This window comes from Cavia porcellus, unplaced genomic scaffold, assembly GCF_034190915.1.
Source record: "Cavia porcellus strain 051 isolate PalLab524CR breed Dunkin Hartley unplaced genomic scaffold, mCavPor4.1 scaffold_8, whole genome shotgun sequence".
NCBI classification, from domain to species: Eukaryota; Metazoa; Chordata; class Mammalia; order Rodentia; family Caviidae; genus Cavia; species Cavia porcellus.
Window position 1 is genome coordinate 89,820,037 of NW_026947491.1, and position 19,879 is coordinate 89,839,915.

Genomic DNA, 19,879 nt, shown 5'->3' on the forward strand with positions numbered 1-19,879 from the left:
GCACTTGAGAGGCTGAGGCAGGAGGATCACCACAGATTCAAAATCAGCCTGGGCTGCATCACAAGACCTCATCTCAAAAAAAAGCCTTAGTAGGTGACTTAGGCAGACTTGCAAAACCAGTGCCAGTATATGAATGCCCATGCTGTCACCTACAATCAACCCACAAAGTGTGACATTTTACAATGATATTTGCATGGCATAATAAACCAGCAGGCATCTCAGTAATAACCTAACAAAATACATCTAAGATTTCTATGCCGAAAATATTGAGAAAAGCATATGAAGTCCGAGACAGATGGAAGGGCCAGTCACTGTTCCAGGCTGGAAGAAGCCGGATTCTGGGAATGACATCCTCCCGGGCACAGGAGGTGACTTCTGTCTGTGCTGGTGGTGTGATGTGGAGACGGTGCTGGTCTGAGATTCTCGTGCTGGAGAGGGGCGGGGTGCGAGGGCAGGGCGGAGGCCTGCAGCACCCCGACATCGAGTCCTACTGGAAAAATGGGGGAGTCTGTCTGAGAGGCCCTGGGTGGGCATGGAGTTTTGATAAACACAGCTACTGCCCAGTGGTCACTGTCAGGGTAGGCGATGATCAGATGCTGGTGTAGACACCAGATGCTGGTGAGGAAAAGATTCTGGGGTTCATCGGATGTGACCAGGGAGTTACATCCACACAGAGGTGTCCTTGCCATCCGCCAGCAGCCAGCTCCCAGAAGGCAACGCTGTACCACAGCAGCCTGCCTCGGGGACGGCAGGGTGTGAGTCCCCTCCCCAGAGAGGGGCCAGTGAACAGGGGCAGTGCTCCGCCCACCATGACCCAATGGTGCCTCACACGCACAGCATAGAGCTCTCCCCGCAAAGGAACCAATGAGGACAGACAGACCCCTGGAGGACAGCGTGTTCACAGAGCCTCTGCCTACCTTAAGGTCCCGCTGTAAGCGCAGGCCACGAAAAGCCCAGGAACGCCGGGATAACCTTGAAAAATGTCCAGTACCAGGTAAGGCAAGAGCTGGAAAATTCCAAAATGGACCCCTAAGTGCCTCTGGCTGTTGAATAAAACCAACCGTTCCTGACTACAACACCTAAGAGTGTTGTTCTTCCAGGAATGTTCTTCCCACTAAAGGAGATTTCAGAGCCCCTAAAAGTAAACTAGCATTTAAACCAAAAAGCACAATCGCTAAGTAAACAGGCTTTGGATTCAGGCAGAGATGGCTTTGGTTACTTAATTCCACTGAGCCTCAGTTTCCTCATCTAATACATGAGAAACTTTTAGTAGAGAATATGCAATATTCTGATTTGCGTGTAGGTGTTTAGGTTGGTGTTCACATTTCTGCCTCCAGCACTGTGTGATTCCATTTAACGCTTGGCTCAGAGTTTTTCCAGGTGTCCCGATAATTTAACTTTAGACACAGCATTCTGCGTGCTTGCCCTGTCTGCTGAAAGTCTGCCGCACGCTTTATAGAAGAGAAGATGATTAGCTCGTGCTCATTCGCTGTGGCTCTACATGGACAGGGGCTCATCACACACCCCACCCCACCCCACCCCAGGAAGAGAGACGTGGAACCAGACCTGGTCTTCCGCGGACACCTTCTTGGATGTCCAGGGGTCACAGTCCAGGTACCTGGAATACAGGGAAAGCCCACAAAACATCGCGCAGACGGCGATTGTCCAGAGTCCCAGAAGATTGATGTAGAGAGACCTGAAGAAGAAGAAGAAGGACAGAGCTCTGTGACCTGAGCAGAAAGAGCTTCATGATTATATTCAATCAATGCATGTTATCGTTTGGCTATCAAAAATGCTACTTTTCAGTCTACTCTAAAGTCTTATGGTGTCAGCCAATAACAATCTGGTATCTGTAACAGATGATATTTTGCTAATAAATGTGTGTGTCCTTCTGGCTGGAATCCCACAGGCATGGTAATTTTATCATGGCATCTAATTACACTACCACTGGCCTTCTTGTCAGAAAATATGTGTCTTCACAGCAACAGGGCCGGAATTACTGCTTGTTTTCCTTTTAAGAAGTAACACGGTCGGAACGCTAACCCACATGGTTAGCGTCCACACAGCAACTCCCAAAATATTTGAGTGTAATTTCTAAGATCAGCCGTGAGTAGAAGACACAGGTCTGAATGCCCTGGCTTCCCAGGCTTCTTGTCGACCCTGTTCATCGTGATAACGTCCGCCATGTGCTTGCTTCATTCATTTATTTATTTATTTTGTCTTTTTGAGACGGGGTCCCACTATGCAGTTCAAGCTGGCCTTGAGCTCACTTTGCAGCTCAGGCTGGTCTTGGACTCGAAACGATCCTCCCTCCCGCCTCAGCCTCCCGGGTGCTGGGATGACAGGGGTGCACCACCATGCCCAGCAGATGTCTGAGTTTTACACGCTAAACTCACACTGTTTTATTTCACTTCGGTGATGTTCGGATAGATTCCTTACAAACCTCTGGTACTGACCCTTGTCAATGGACTGTGATAAGATTCCTACGCCCCAGCAGGAATTCACAGTGCAGAGCGGTGGACCAGCTCCCCTGGGTTCGGACGGTCTGTCTCAGTCTAGAGACCTTTTGGGCCATTCTGAAGGAATGGACTTAGCCACAGAATTGAGATGGGGGTTCAGTTTTGTGTTTTCAGCGGACCGAAGAGTCTGCTTTGACTTTGGTGGGCGTGACTTTGGTGAGAGCCTCACTCTCAGATAGATTTAAAAGCCCAGTAGATCCCTGTTTATGTAAATTACAGTCCTTCAACATATCTTAAAACATCAGAACCTCTAAGGTTGTTTTTGTGTAATTCTGTAGCCAGCTGCCACATCAAAATTAACATGGACCTTCTGTTGTGGCGGTTTTCAAGGAATTGGCTTGTACATACACAGTAACCATACAGAAACATACACAGTAACCAAAGCTGTAAACCAATGTACACGTACATTGAGTTCTGAGATAAAACCAGCACGATATTTTCCTATTTTCCTTTGAATGGGAACAGAATTGAATCTCTCGCTCCCACCCTGCCATTCTGGAGCCATCTGTTTCAGGTTTTCAAGCCCCTCGGTGCCCAGGAGGAGGTCAGCCTCATCCATCACTGTGAGGACAGAAGTCATCAAGCGGCCCCGAGGCCTCCAAAGGAAGCCACACGGCCACTGCTCTGTGCCGTGTTCTCAGCCGAGATGGGCCTGAGGGTGCTCAGCCACCCCAGCCTCGCCCCCTGCCTCTGTCTGAGTCACCCCGCCATGCACCTGCCCGAGTCATGATGGTTCTTTATGTTTCTTCTGCCAGGTAAACAGGAGCTTCTCGCCACCTTCCACATGGCACCCCAAAAATGCAAAAAGGGGCTCCTGCTCAGGGGACCCCTACTCCCTGTGTGCCGAATGCGGCATTTTAGAGAACTTCTTACGGGACACATGTGATTTCCCACATTCACTTCCCACGCTCAGGAACGGGAGTGCGGCAGGACAGACCACTGGTCCAGGGTAATTCAAGCACCAAGCATTAGAGCAGACTTAGGAACCCACAACCGAGGCTGAAATAAAACTCAGGTCACCGCCTCCGCTCGGGAGCATCTCCCCTGTCACCCTTTCAGGAACGGCTGCATCTCTGCAGTGCTGTCCCCGCTGTCACATGCTTGCATATTTTTTCCCTAGTTCGAGATCCAGTTCCATCATGGCTGGAGCTGTACACACTTACATTTCTGAGGTGCTGAGACCCGGGAGGGTATCAGACACCTGCTCCACCACGCAAGTAAAGCCCAGGTTGTATTTCTATTTTTAAATATCCCATAGATCCTTCAACTGCCTATTTATTCCAGGAGGTTGTTTTGCTTAACAATTCATAAAGTTTTTTCAAATATCTGATTTAAAAGCTACAGCATCGCTTGGTATGCTCTGTCTTTTTTAACCAAGCATAGCGTTTATCTCTTGGACTTTCATCATACAAAAGTCTTCAACTTGAGCTGAACCTGACTACAGAGGCGCTCATAAACACCACTGATGGTTGTGCATGATTCGCACACTGTGTTTTGGCTTACAGTTTCGCCTGGAATCTGCTTTTACAGGCGCTGTATCTCTGCACTTGTGACTGGTTGACCCCGTAGATGCTGGTCCACGTGAAGGTCCCTCCTATGACGATCGTCCAGAATGTGTGTCTTTGCAGAGGGTTAGGGTTAAAACTAAATGGAAAGAAACAGGAAACAAACCCAAATTACTGACCAAAGATGAAAGAAAGTCCTCCTACAGTATTTTTCTATGAAAGCAAGATGTACCTATAGACATTTCTAAGTCTGTGAAAAAATTAAGCAATATAAAAGATCAGACTATAAAAGATCCAACTCAAGATCAGTGACATATCAGTTGCTACTGTGAGAGATTTGGAAATTCTAAATGGGACGTATGGAAAAGCCGTGCTCTAATGATTCTGAGCATTTAGAGAAATTGTTCTCCCACAGTTTTAGGAAAATCATTTAATAATCTGTCAAACTGTAATCAGAGGAGGGGAATAGGGAGAGGGACAGAGAGAGAGAGTGACAGACAGAGACAGAGACAGGGACAGACAGAGACAGAGGGAGAATCCTAAGTGCATCACAGCAACACACAGTAACATTTTCTGTGTCTACAGTTCCTCTCTTAGCACATGTAGAGCCAGAGTTCTAATTCAAATTCAAGATCAAGAAGCCAATCAATTAGCACAGCTTATGGCTTTTTACCTGCTAAACTTACCATGTGTGATTATAATTGTGTTTTCCCAAAATGCTGCACGCACAAGCTAAATACCCATGTTTTAAAACCACTTTGTGATCATGCCTGTCTCAAATACCGTTACAGAGAAAGCTCGACTCCCATGTTTGACCTAACGCTTACCCTTTTAAACACTCACAACCTAAGGACTCCGTTCATCTCTGACCTGAAGGGTGAACTTGGGAACTCTCTGCACAACTAGCTTTCATGAACATGTGGAGGTTGAGCTTGACCGTGTTGACTTGACTGGCTTGGGGGCCTCCCAGAGGGTCGGTGAACACCTCTGGGTGTGCTGCGTGGGTCATGGAGGTGTGAGCTTGGGCACTGGTCCCTCGCCTTCCTCTCTTGCCCAGTCCCTTTGCCCTGCTTTCCAGCTGCCATGAATTAAGGAGCTCTGCTTCCCCGCCTCCTTCCACCATGATGTTCCTGTCTTAGATCCAGCTGACCATGGACTTAACCCCCTTCAAACATGAACCCAGTAAAAGTGTCCTCCTTTAAATTGTGGTTATCAGATATTGCACCTCAGGGATGGGGAAACTTACTAATACACTTTCTAAAACTTACAAAATTTTCCAGATCTTACATTTGAGATCATTTGGAGTAAAATATTCTGATCTTGCATCTATTTAAGTACAGTATTTCTACAAAAAAGCGAGAGGTTCTGTGCCATTGCCTAACATTTAGTATCAAAGTGTAAGAGCTTCGAGAGTGTCAGCTCTTTCCCCCCCAAAGTCCCCACACTATTAATGGAAATCAAGAGCCGAAATATTCCGTGAACTCTCAGAAGGAAATAACACAAGATCCAAGGATTTAATTCATTAGTTTTGGTCCTTCTCTTCAGTTATCTCACCAGAACAGATTTCTAAATCTCTTGTGACGTATAAGCTACTGCTTCGTTGCCCGAGTGTGTGCATCCTTGGCATAAAGGACAGTGACCTGCAGACAGACGGCTAGTGGCACACTTTCTCCCCACAGGCTGGTCCTCCAGGAAGAGACGTGAAAATAATCGAGCTCTCCCAAGAAGGCACCGGTCATTTCTGACTCCTGGTGTCCATTGCTCCTCTTTTCTGATAAAAGAACTCGGGGCTGTGTTGGAGAAACTAGCCCTGCCCATTAAATAGCACCAGTGCCTGTGTCCTGGGCAGGGAGGGAACCGCGGCCCAAGAGAGGCGACTGGGGCTTCCTTCCTGCAAGCTCGAACCTTGAGGTCACGAGGAAAAATTATTAAAATGGGTTAATGTGGTTCACTGAAACTCATTTCTACAAGCTAATGTATTAAGTCAATTTCTGAAAAAGCTCTTCTCTAGCATTAGTGCCTATTTTCAGAAGACCAGAAAAGAGCCATCAGTGACTGGGTGGTTTTCTTTCTTCTTGCCAGTAATTTCCAATCGCCTATCTCAGTGAAAGGCTGCTCAGAGAGGGAAAAGCCTGGTCCAGGTTAAAAGTAGTGTCTTCCCACACTGGCTGTGATACACAAGCCTGATCCTAATGTCACAATGGGGGAACTGCTGTTAAAAATGTCTTTAAATTTTATGAAATATTTGGGGTAAAAAAGTCTAGCTTTTCCATGATTCCTTTTCTTCTTTTCTTCTTTTTTTTTTCTTCTTCTTCTTCTTCTTCTTCTTCGTCCTCCTCCTCCTCCTCCTCCTCCTCCTCCTCCTCCTCCTTCTTCTTCGGCAAACTGGACAGCTACTTAAGATACATTATACCCTGTGTCATGCTGTCACCCCAAACATCAGTCATCTCTTTCCTAGTCAGTTTTCTGGAAATTTTACCCAGGTTCACATGTTGGGAGCAGCGGAAGCTGGAGATGGATTGCACACGCGGGACTGAAGCAAGGCCCATCCTACCAACACACAGTGCTGGAGGCGAGCCACGTGAGCAAGCTGCTCCGGCTGGAGAACAGGAGAGCCCGAGGGAGGCCGAGCAAACAGGCTTCGGCAGCAGTGTCAGTGACACGGACCGCCGAGAGTGTGAATACTGCGGTCGCTGAGCAGTCCTGCTCTCCCATCGGGCAGACCTCGGCTGTCTACATCAGGACTCCTGTCTTTGATCCTTCACCCTCTTCCGCCCCCGGGAGGTAAAGAGAAACTTACTTCCAGATGTTTAATCTTCCCCCATTGTATGCGTCATTTAAGATCCTCTCCACGCCGCCTTGAATTACCACGGCCCGGATAATCACAGATGCAAATCCGGCCACCATGATGCCGATTTGGAAAACGTCTGTCCAGACCACCGCTTTGAGGCCGCCCTTGAGAGAGAGAGAGAAAATATTGGGATTAACGCATCTAACAGACATGACCAAGCGTCCATCTGCTGATACACCATGCTGGGCAAAAGTGATGAAAACCCAGAGCTTGGCCAAGAAACGCACTGGAGAGAGATGACCGGGTTGGGGGAACAGTGACAAAGGAGACGCCCGAGCCGGGCCCTCAAGCGTGGTCAAAGGCAGAGACGGAAAACAGCCTGGCCCTAAGCATGTGGGGTCGATTTCCCCAGCCCGCTGACGTGGCCAGGGCGGGGGACACAGCCAAGGAGACCTTCAGAGCTGAACTGCGCAGGTCAGTGTCACAGTCGGTCCTCTAAGCAGGGCTGGTGTGCAGTCAGTACTCACCATGAAGGTCACCGTGGCTGTCCCGAGTCCAGCACTGCTCTGCCCCAGCCACCCACAAACTCCTCGAGTGTCCCCCTTTGGTCCTTAGGACTGGGGTCCCTGTCTTCTATAGGATCCAGCAACTCAAGAGTCGGTTATCAAAGATCCCATAAGATACACATCGGTCCTAAAAAATGTCCACACTGGTGGTACGACCAGCATCCTGCCACTCCTGGCCTGGGCATCTGGAAGTAATCACAGCTTCTGTGCTGAGGAATTAGCTGAGCACGGTTCTAGGAGTCTGGCGACAGCAGGAATGGACCAGAAGAGGAGAGCAGGACCAGTGCAGTGATTTAGGCAAAAGAAACCAAGTTCAGTTGTGATTCATGTTCTATCAAGGATCCAGTTTGACCCCAAACCAAATACTCCTTACAGAAAAAGTCATAGAGCGGGAGGTCAGGAGCAGGAGTCTAGGTGTAAAAAGCCCATTTTACAGCTCCGCACAACTGAGAATTTATGGTCTTCTCACCATACTTACCAGTGTGCAGTAGAACGTGCAGACCACGCCGGTGGCCACCACCGCGCCCCACCGATCGAGCCCTGTGACTGCAGAGGGAAAAAGAAACGTACAGCTGAGAAATATGCCAGAAACATCGGGAATTTCCAGAGAGGGAAGCAATCTCATTTACTCAGAGCTTTCCTGTATCTACTTCCCGAAAACTAGGATGCGACTCTGAATGTCACAGAAACATAGTGTAAAATGGTTTCAGTGAGTTAAACAGCCCCGATGACAGCCGTCTCCAAGCGGAGGCCAGAAGGGCACCACTGCGGCCACTCGGCTGAGAAGCTGCCGGTATCACGAGGTGTCTGTCTGCTCAGGCCGGTGACCAGCCGAGGATGCATCTCTCTGCCGCGAGACACCATCCAGATAAACATGCAGTGTCACCCGTCCTCGAGAGATGCCGTCCTAGGGTGCACGCTACCAAACAGAACTTAGATGGAGAAAAGTCTGTGTCCCTAGTTACCATCTATCATAAAAATGTACGGGTGTATGATAGTCTTTAAAAGGAAGGATAAATGAAGGCCAAACCAAAATAGCAGTTACCTAAACACAGGGAAGAAGACAGAGTATGGGCGGGCAATCAGGAGGAAACGAGACACCTCTGCAAACGTCCTGTAGATTTGACTTTGGAACCATCCATATATTTAACGTAATTATTAAAAAATTGGAAAGAACTTAAAATCAAAAGTGAGTTGGAAGAAATTGATCTAGCTGTGTAGGAAATCTGTGACAGCACCAGACTGAGAAAAATGTGCCACAAAACACAGCCACTCAGCTGGGCTTGTCGGTACATTCCTGTAATCCCAGCACCTGAGAGGCTGAGACAGGACGGTTGCCGAGGGCTTGAGGCCAGCCTAGGATGCATAGTGAGTTCAAGGCCAGCTTGAACTACATGACGAGGTGCTGGCTCAAAAAAGACCCCCAAAATAATTAAAGACAAAACAGCAATTCTATAAGCACCCCTAGAGGGGTGTGCCCTAAAGAAGAGTGACCTGGAAAGAAAAAAACACCTGTAACTTTTCAATCATCACATTATGAGTTACAGTACTGGAATAAATTATTCTAAATCTATTAGGACAGGGATTCTAAAATTTGATTGCACTACAGGAGATTTTTATTGCTGTCGGGGTGGGGGAGATACTATGTGTTTGTTTGTTTGTTTGTTTGTTTTTTGAGACAGGGTCTCACTCTGTAGTCCAGGCTGGCCCTGAACTTGTGGCAGTCCTCCTGCCTCAGCCTCCCAATGCTGGAACTGCAGATGTGCACCACCATCCCCGGTTACCAGAGCAACTTTTAAACTGCTCAGTGCGCTAGCTAACTCACAGGTCTGGGGTGCGCGCCTAAGTATCAGCAGTTCTTAAAGATTCTCACATGACTCTGAGGTGCAGCCCAGGTGGAGAAATCAGGGGACCTCCCCCAGGAACCCCTGCGGATAAGACAGGCAACTGGAGCGTTGATAATAATACCGACCTTACGATACGAAACGGCAGCATGTATGTAAATCAGAAACCCATAATGATGTATTTTTAAACAAAAAAAACAATCTCAGTTGGCTTAGGAGATAGTAGAGAAACTATTTTCCTCTCGTTTTATTTGCGTATTTCGGGTGCAGGCTGTGCTCCACCCTGAGCTCCAGCCTCAGCCTTCAGCTCCACTCGCTCTGTATATGACTAACCCTGGAGTCGGCTCCTGCCCAGGCCTCTCCTCTGCAATCTGTCTTTTCAGAGTAACCAAATGACCAGCAAGCCTCTCTCTGCCGCTGTGCGCCATCGCATTAATGAAAACAGAACAAAAACCTAGACTATCCCATTCTTTAAGTCTTAATTAACTTAAAATTATAAACTTACAAGCATTGCCGAGGGGATGTCATTTCTAAAGAGCTGGGCTGCAGCCTGAACACCTAGACATAACCACAACTGTTCACAGGAAACGTAGAGGGTGTGGAAAAGTGTTCAGTGACCCCCATGAGGATGCAATTTCCTCAACAAAGAAATGCAATTTAAAGGGAGAGGAAAAGGAGGGAGATTATAAATTAAAAGAAACTTTAAAAGAGCTTCAAGCTACATCCATTAAAAACTGACAGAATGGAAGAAACAGAAAAACTAGTTTTTACATTTGTAGATTTCAACGTTTCTTTCTCAGTGATTGATAGAACAAGTTTAAAAGTCAATAGAGACCCAAAATGTTAGAGGGCTGGAGTAGCTCAGCAGTGGAGTATTTGCCTCAAATGGGCAAGGTCCTGGGTTCAATCCCCAGTGCTACCATCACCAAGAAAGAAGAGAGAGAGAGAGACAGGTGTAGACTATTTGAATACCTTAACCGCATCACGCACATTCTTTTTAGTAGCAGACATTCCTTCTATCTATTCTTAATACTGATAAGATGCCTTTTTATCTGTGTTCTTGCTGTATCTTACGTATAAATCCATGTATTTATTTATTTATTGTTTCTAAGACAGGGTCTCCCTATTAACCCAGGCTGGCCTTGAACTCATGGTGATCCTCCTGCCTCAGCCTCCTGAGTGCTAGCATGAGAGGTGTGTGCCACTTCACCCAGCTTATCGATGTTTTTAATTATAAGAACCAGTTCTGAGTTTTGTTAATTTTCTTTTTCTACTTCTTTAATTTGTGCTGTTTCATTAACTTATTTCTTCTATTTATTTTGTGTTTAACTTTTCTAGCTTAAAGGTAGACATTTAGATCACTAATTTTAAATATTTCTTGTCTTATACATTCCCGAGGTTATAAATTTTTCTTTAAACAGTGTGTCTTCTGAACCCCTGGTAAGCTGGTATTTTTATTATCTTTCAGTTCAAAATATTTTCTAGTTTCTTTTGTGATTTGTTTTCTGTGTGGATTATTCAGAACAATGTTAACTTTCAAATATTGGGAAGCTTTCTAGCTTGTAATTTTGCTACTGATTTGGTAGACAACTGCCACTCTTGTGAGTTTAATCCTTACATTTACTGTGACTTGTTCAGTGGCCCAGGATATGGTCTCTCTTTGCAAACAACTGTCAGGAAAGTTTATAAGTTAGAAAAGTAGATAAATTCCCAGAAAAAAATACAGTGATCAAAATTGACAGTAAAGAAGTTTAAAACACTAATAATTTAATATTAGCATTAAATTTATTAAATAAATTGAATTGATACACCAAAATCTTTCCACAAAAAAAAAAAAAAAAAATCAGACCCAAGTGCCTTTATTTTTAATTCCAGCAAGCCTTTAAAAAAGAAATACACAGGTTTTATGCAAACTCTTTCAAGAAAAACGGACGAGGAAACGCTTTTTGACTCATTTATGCAGCCAGCACAGCTGGTTAAAAAATCTGACAGAGTCAGAAACCCAGGCTTTGGTGCAAAATCCCTCAGGAGCTACAAAACCCTTAACAAAACGCCCCACCCAAATGCACTAATGTGTAAGAGGGCTGATACCCGACAACCGAGGGGGCTTATCCCAAGGCTGCGAGATGTATTTAACATTCAAAAATCAGCCAGTGCACCTCCCCACGTCCACACGCAGCTTGACAGAGACAGCACTAACACGCAGGGTGAGTACACAGGTGACACTCAGGGCTCTCCACGAAGACCCTGGTCCTCCTTACTCTGCACAGGACTTCAGTCTAAGAAGAACAGAATCCTTGATGTCTTCACAGATTACCGTCGGTGCACTTTAAAACTCTAACCTCTGCAATGATCCCTAAGATAAATAGGTAACTCAGGACATTGAGAGCCAGCTCACTTCCTGACCTGTAGCCATTCCTGAGGTCAGAAACTGATCAGGAAGGTGGCACCCGGCTGGCATTTAGAGATAAGGGCGCACTGTGACCATCCGGTCCTGCTGCGTGGACAGGGAGAATGACCACCACACCTCTTATAAAATCAAGACGGCAGGGGGAGGGTGAGCGGGTTTCTCCATAAGGCATTCACCCCAGGAATCCCACCACGTTCCTTCCCTTCAGCCTCCACCTGCCCAGTTCACAAGGAAGTTTTGGAGATTAACTCGCTTCTAACTGAGCACAAGAATTCCAGCAGGCTGAGGTCCCCCCCCCCCGCCCAGTGACCCCACAGATATGTGGTAGAGCCAGGCGGGATGGAGAGCCCTGCTCCACACTGTCCGCTGGGACGGAGCCTGGAGAAAAAGGGCCGTGACCTCCCGGGGCAGACGGACCGTGCACGTGCATCAGAGCTGAAGCACCGACCCCAGATGATTAGACACGGCCTCAGCTGTGTTTTGCAGGTTGCTTTCTCTCTCTGCATTTCCTCCCTCTGCTCATCACAGGGGTGATCTTAAACCTCCTTCCTAGCCCGGTTCACAGCAGTCACAGCAGTCACAAATTTCCCGCCACTCTCACTGTCACTCACCCCTGAGCCACGCCCCTCGCGGGGAATTAATAAAACCCGGGTTGGGCTCTGGCCTTCGTTCCAGTGAACACCATCTGGGCTGGGCTCAGAGCCCCTTGCCCCCCCACAACTGTCTATTTGCCTTAGGGTGTTTATTCTCACCTGGGTCGCAGTGGAAGGGGTGGATTGGAATTAACTCGCTAGAATTCCAATAACTTCCCCATGATCACAAACATAAACTTCCCCAGACGAGACAAGATCCGGGAAAGAGCTCTCTAAGTGTACACGGGAAAGACACCCCGTCTGAGGAGCCCCGATGTGGGTGACCGGCAGCACCCTTCATCCTCTGTCTCTCCACGGAGAGCACGAGGCTTACTGAAATTGAGCCCCAAACTGAGCTGCCTGATTTGCCACTTTGAAAATGGCTAAATCATGGGAGCGGCTCATGCATCCCTCAGCTGGATGAATGGATAGAGGAGACAGGGATTTACACACCCTGGAGCACCACTCTGCCACAAAGAGGATAAAGCTGGGTCGCCTTTAGGAAAATGGATGCTCCGGGAGACCACAACATTAGGTAAACTAAATCAGGCACGCGAGCCTAACTATCACGTGGTCCGTCTTTTATAGGAGAAATCCAGAGTATAAATAAGGAGCAAATAGTAAAGGACAGATGATAGGAACAAACCAGACTGGAGGATCCAACAGGGTCTGGGGGTGGGGAGAAGGGCGGGGAGGGGATGTGACCCGCATAGGTCCCGGTCCCCAGGGTGAATGTGTTCACCGTGCGTCACTAATAAAAAGAGAGAAAAATAAAATCAAATGTACCTTGATTCAAAGCCAGCGCAGGAGCATAGATGACAATTCCAGTGTACAGAATCTACGGGAGAAAAGAAATCCAGATGAACTCTACGAATTATAAACAGTCACATGACAACAGTCACGAAGGTTAGGTGTGAGTTATAAAACATTGATTTTCCCATTAGAACAGTGAGGAATTCAGACAGCAGTCTTAGTAAAATTATAACTTGAAAATGTGAAGTATAACTCATTCTTATTTATAGTGTGGTCACAGGTTACAGAAATCTTTTATGACCAAACTTTTGTAAAATCTGGGTATTTTTTATGTAGTGATTACTGCGAATGCTCAATGAGCCACTTGTGCCAGCTGAAGTTAATTTTCCTAGGCCTGAAACATATAAAAACAAGGAAATACAAATTTGCTAGGGGAAGGGCACTTATGCCCGACTTTAGACTATGGCTGATCACAAGTAATTTTTAAAGTAAAAATTTTAAAAACTGGTATTTAAATGTTTGTGCACCTATTAGACAAAATGTGAATATGTACTTAAAATAATCCTGAAAGCCACTGTATACTATAGCTCATTTTTATATTTTTTTTATTTTTCACTCATATAATCCAATAAATCTGATTATATTGATCTGATTATACTATATTGATCTATCATACTGGGTATAATAGTAAGATACAGTCTTTTGCTCAAAATATCATTTTCTCTTTTAAAATGTATTTCAAAAAACATTTCCCCCACATTGTCTTCCAATGTGTCACATGGAAGCTGATTCCAAAATTATTCCATGAAAAACAAAGACTCATACAAACATAGTAGTACTGCTTGAAACCTGCTTACGCTGCAGGAGAGAAACGGTACGGCTCCTTTCTTTGAAAAACCTGAGCTCGCTCTCCACAGCGGTCACTACGCCCAGGCTGAGTATCCAAGAATCTGACTGCTCCCATCCTGACTGCCGGCCACACTTTTCTTCCCTGTGGGCGTCTTTAGCATAAACCCACTGAGGGAGATCTGAACAGTGCCAGCCACCGCAGCTCGGGTCGGAATCTCTGCCAGACCCCAGAAGCCACATCCTTTGCAAAGGATTTGCAAAGGTAAAAGATGGTCCAGAGTTTGAAGTTGTCCAAGGCACTCTGTCTCCGTCCCCTGGAGTCGGTGCTCAGGCGGCCTCTGATCACTCTCAGCTGTCTGTGCTGAACACAAACAGGGTAGAAGAGGGCTTCCACGGAGGTGACAACAGTCACGGGAAACCTCCGGCAGCCCAGGAAGCCGTGGAAGCGTTCTTCAGTCACTTATCATAGAGCAAATCCTGCTTTACCTGTGTGACAATCACTACGTCCACATTTGCATATGCATTTTAAAAGCTTTTCTTGGCAGTACTGGGGCTTGAACGGAAAGCCTTTGAGGGGAGCTATAGCCCCAGCCCCCTGTTAACCCTATCTTGTATTCTGAAATGGGGTCTTGCTGGGTTGCTAAGTTCCCCAGGTTGGGCTGGGATCCACCACCTCCCGCCTCGGCCTGCCTGCCGGGGGTGCTGGGTTACAGGCCCGGCCTGGAGCTTGGCCACTGGTGTTCTCCTTAAATGCTTGCTATTCAATCCTTCTCCGGAGCCTCCCTCCCTTTCCCTTGACACCCCAAGGGCTGCTTCAGGTGCTCCTACAGCTCAGCTTTCTAAGAGCACGGATTCATTTGTAGGCACCTTGCCGACAAATCAAATTGTTTCCTCGTGTCTTCCTGTCAGGTTTTTCTTATCTATTACTCAACCTGCTCCCAAAACAGGGAGTAAAAAGCATCCTTCTTGTTTTCCCTCACTCAGAGTCTTACTGCCAGCTGCTGCCGCCCCTGGAATCCATGTGCCACCGAGTCAGTGTCCTAACTGTCACGGTGGTGCTGGCCGGGCCGGGGAAGCGCCTTTCCCTAAGCACAGGCCTCTTGTGTGGTCCATGCAGGGCCAACCACAAATCAGTCGCTCTGCTTTCCCAGGAGGTAAAGCTTTGCTGCAAGGCCGCTCCGTGCTCCTGAGACTTAATACCCTAGTGAGTGCCAACGGGTGCCTCTGTTTTATTTCCCCATATTTTCGACCTCTTTTTTACACCCGTGTGTTTCCCAAGCCAGGTCCACGCGGATGCCATGAATGAAAATGCATGAGGGACGGGAGGGAACGTAAATGAGGGGAGGCCACTTACGGTCTGAACGATGAAGATGACTGTCCCGCAGAGGCGGATGGCTCTGTTAAACCGAAGTTCCAAATACTGCGGCCAGAAAAAGGAAAAGCAGTCGTTACGGGTCCTCTGGCCATTGCTGCTTCCATCCGTGGCTTCATTTCATTACCCACGGGTATCCTTTTGCTTACTGTTACTTTACTGATATCCTGCATGGAGTTGACTCCGTGCAGAGCACAGTGCAACAGCTTTTAACTCACACAAGACCAGCGGCAGAGCCGCTCTGCGGCCCCGAGCGCCACCAATGCCAAAGCCTCCTGCCCCCACCCCTTCCATCACCCATCGGTCCCTTTTCCCCAGCTTGGCCTGGACGGTGGAACCCTGTCACAGAAGTGGAATATGGATACGTCTCAGAGGTAGTGAACCCTGTCACAGAAGTGGAATATTGATGCGTCTCAGAGGTAGTGAGCCGGTGTTCATCTGCTCTGCGAAGTTCCAGTGACTCATGTGGGCCACTGACCCTTCCCAAACAGGCAACTCCTCAAGAGTCTGCTGCTCCCGAGCCCAAAGCAAGAAGAAACCACATGACCCAGCGCAGCCAATCAGCTCCTCTGCCCAGGGGGAGGCAAGGTCAGGACAGAAAGTGACAGCAGCGTAACCCTGACCCCGGCCTAGAGAGGCTAGCCTGACCACCTCCTCCAAAACCTGGTCACTCAGCCTCGCACTCCATTCTCTGGACTACACTCACGGCTTTCATATGCACATATGCAATTTTTAAAAACATAAATCCAGCCAGGCGTGGTGGCACATGCCTGTAATCCCAGCACTCAGGAGGCTGAGGCAGAAGGATTGTTGTGAGTTCGAGACCAGCCTGAGTTACAAAATAAGTTCAGTTAGTTCAAGGCCAGCCTGAACTGCATAGTGAGACCCTGTCTCAGAAAAAAAGACAGAAAAACATAAATCCCCCATGTTGGTTTCTGTTCAACAAACCATCCTGCCACGTTCCCTTAAAATCCTCAGTGACTTCTAACACAGTCTGCCTGTTTTCTACCTTATGCAGTGCACCATAGCATAGTACAGAGTGACGATCAGAATTCCAGAGGAGAAATCCAAGAAGCTGGTGAGCCTGCCTGGGAGGTCTGTGTGGAGACGAAAGTTTCAGGCTGACAATGGACTCGTTATACTATTGCAGGAAACGGAGGACTGAAAAGCTGGCATTAGGGAGCCTTAGAGGAAAAGTCACCTGGTAGTTTACCCAGAGTCCTGGCGAACACCCCCAGAGTCCCTGCCGGGTACAGAGTTCTCCCAGCACCTCGGGAGGCAGGGGCTGTGTAGAAGCCCAGGTGAGCGACGAGGACCCTAAAAAACACCAAGCTCGTAACTTCCTGAGCGCCAGGGCCAACACACACTTAGGAACCCTGGTGCCTGAATCTGTGCACCCAATTAACAACCCAGCCGTGTATCCAAGATCCAGTGGAGTGGGTGACACCGACACATAGTAGGACCTCCAAAAATAGCTAAGGGTGACAATACCCAGCCTGGCACACGCCTCCGGAAGGAAAAGCAGTATGTTTAAGCACACACAAGATCAACTCAAGGAGTAACCAAGAAATCTATTCTCTCAACTCCCTGTGGTGCCTTAAGCTGCCTTGAACTAACTGAACCAACCGCTTTCCACGTCCCACGTTCACGCTTTCTCTTGAAAATGAGGATTGTGGTAAAATTCTTCTCCCTCTTCTTCTGCAGGGTTTTGTCAGTTCTCTAATGATGGATAAATGTAAACTGTTCATTCAAAAGTAAAATACTCCACCAAAAAGCCGGGAGAATCTAAATTCACGAGCCTCGTGAATCTTGTAACAAAATCACTTATGGACATGTTGGAAGGCATTTCAGGAGACTGCAGGAGTTTGTGAACCTTGGACAGAGGGTAGTGTTATTTCTGCAGAATTCTTTAAGGGAGCCTCTATTACACATGAATGGCCATGCATGGACAGAGAGGTCCTTTCCTTTCCTGGGCAGCTGCTGCGGACTAAAGAAAACAAAGCAGAACGAGACACAGCCAAGGATGCAGACACTCAAACCAAATAAGTTGGAAGGTATATTTATACATCATATATTTTTTTCCAAGATCATCTAGTCTGGAAAAGCAGTATGTTTAAGCACACACAAGATCAACTCAAGGAGTAACCAAGAAATCTATTCTCTCAACTCCCTGCGGTGCCTTAAGCTGCAGGGGAAAGAACCTGAATTAGGATTGTTGTCAGTCAGCTTTAAAAAAACAGTTTCAAGATGTCCAGACAAAACTACGGTATAACTATAAGTACCTACACTGTCAAGATCATGCATAGTCCTCAGAACCTTGAATAATTTAGGGACACTTCAACTTCCACTGATAAAATAAATAAAAGAATTAAAAGATGAAAAGATCCTACAATGTCTGGTCCTAAGTGCAAGGTCATGAGTTTGAGCTTCAGTACCAAAAAATAAGAATTAAAAAATTTAAAAAGACCCTGAGAAATCCAGGTCAAACACAAAGATTGTGCTGGATCCAAAACGGTTCTGAAGAAGCCATGAATTGCTTTAGGGAGAACATGGTAGATAGATAGCAGCAGCTATGGAGACTCTCTGAGATACTGTGTTTAGAATCCAGGAATGGGGCGGTGCGAGGAGTCGTAAGCAAGGGGAGATACACCCTGCTGACCCAGGAACAAACTAAGCTAAGCGAAACCAATTGGAAACGCAATCCCGGTGCTATAACAGGAAATGATGAACACTCAGCGCAGAAGCTGGATCCCACGCCATTGGAAGCCACGATTTGAATTTCCTGCTGCCGCTGCTGCGTCCAAATTGGCACGGCAGGGAGAGAGACGCACAAAAACTCTGAGAGCAGGAATTGGTGAATGGAGTTGAGAATGGGACTGGCTGGGAGCCCTGCATCAACTTGCAGTGAGTGAGCGGATCAGGGACCCTTCCATAGACTAGGAGGCTCCAGTAAGGGACATACTGGGACCGGGCAGACTTGCCGGAACAGGACACTGCAGTGACTTCAGTCACATATTCCCCTCTCAAGCGGGATTGGTGGGGAGTGCCTGGCCTGCATGACGCCACTGACTTACACCCAGTAGGCTAGCCCAAACCAGGTCCCAGCGCCTGGAGGTGCAACCTAGCAATGAAGCCTTCTGTAGGTTGACCTGGAAAGGTGGGCCCAGCAGAGGCTCCCCAGGTCTGTGTGTCCCTAGTACACTGCATGGGCGGGAACACCTAGCTGGTGCAATTCAAACAAACTGTAACAGACAAAGAGAAAAAAAAACTGGGTCTCCTATATTCGCTTGTATGGAAGGAACAAAAAGAAGCAACAAGAAAGGGTCCTCAGTCCCCAATCCTGAGAACATTGATCCAGGAAAGGTAAATGCAAAGGAGAATGAGGACAGAAAACATGCAACATCAGACACGGCACCAATAGACATAAAGCAATATCTCTGGAGCCTCATACATGAGTTCAAAAGAGAAGTATTTAATGAAATAAAGCAAGATATAAGTAGAATAGTTAGAGAAATGCTAAGCACTGCCCAAGAAAAAACAGATGGTGGAATGGAAGAACATAAAAAAAAGGGGAGAATTGTTTGATGGAGAAAATAGAGAAAACATAGAATACGTGAAGCAGGTTCAAAGAGATTACCAGGAAACTAAAAACTCTATCGAAAGCTGGCATAACAGCTTGAAAGAAACTAAGGATAGATTATCTGAACTGGAGGACAGATTTCTAATGTGGGAGCATGAAATGAAAAACTTCTTAAAAATAACAAGAAAACAAACAGCAATAATACAAAGGCTAGAAGATGATAAGAGGATCTATAACTTAAGAATTAAGAACATAAAAGAAGAAGTAGGGACACAAACAAATGGACTACAAAAGCTATTCACAGAAATAATCCAAGAGAATTTCCCTAATTTAGCAAAAGGTAAAGATACTCAGATGTATGAGGTATACAGGACCCCAGCCACCTACAACCCAAATAGAGCTACACCCAGGCATATAATAATCAAAATTCCAGAAATCCAATATAAGAACAGAATACTAAAAGCCATCGGAGACAAGAAACAGATCACTTACAAGGGAACACCCATCAGAATTACAGCAGACTTCTCAGCACAAACCATCAAAGCACGAAGAGCATTGGGGGGAAATAATTCAAGCTTTGAAAGATAATAACCTCCAGCCAAGACTGATATATCCTGTACAACTGTCTCTAGAAATTGATGGAAAAACAAGGTGCTTCCAGGATAAAGAGGAACTAGGGGAATTTGCAACAACCAATTCAACTCTACAGAGAATACTGCAGGACATTCTAAAAAAGAAAAATACCAAGACTTCAGAAACAGTGGCAGAGAGGCCACAATGAATGGAGCAGAAAGTGAAATGAAGAAGACAAACTGACAACAAACGACAGAAAAAGAGCTCAACAGAAATGAGGCAGAGAAGATTGGATGGTAGGAACAGCTATTTTGGAGAAAACAAGACATTATAATAGCTAGGGCTGATTTAGTATCATCTTGTTTTGAAGTCCCATCAAGCTTTTATTCTTCTGTCTCCATCAGTCTTAACAGGTTGTATCTTATTGGATTTTATTATATGTGATAGCATAAGCAAAAACTTTTATAGACAAGGAGATTATAAAG

General features: G+C 46.5%; 1 protein-coding gene across 2 annotated transcripts in view; it reads right to left on the bottom strand.

The window, feature by feature from the left end:
* The window catches only part of Slc5a8 (solute carrier family 5 member 8), a 43,908-nt gene that overhangs the window by 18,134 nt on the left and 5,895 nt on the right, over window positions 1-19,879 (bottom strand). The window contains exons 2-8 of one of the 2 annotated variants that reach the window (XM_003475870.4): window positions 15,224-15,289; window positions 13,054-13,105; window positions 7,860-7,927; window positions 6,825-6,979; window positions 4,023-4,163; window positions 1,567-1,696; window positions 918-1,006 (exon numbers count right to left, since the gene is read on the bottom strand). In XM_003475870.4, the coding sequence (XP_003475918.1) occupies window positions 918-1,006; window positions 1,567-1,696; window positions 4,023-4,163; window positions 6,825-6,979; window positions 7,860-7,927; window positions 13,054-13,105; window positions 15,224-15,289 (701 nt within the window). The remainder of the gene's footprint in view (window positions 1-917; window positions 1,007-1,566; window positions 1,697-4,022; window positions 4,164-6,824; window positions 6,980-7,859; window positions 7,928-13,053; window positions 13,106-15,223; window positions 15,290-19,879) is intronic. The other variant, XM_063255446.1, reaches the window with a different exon arrangement.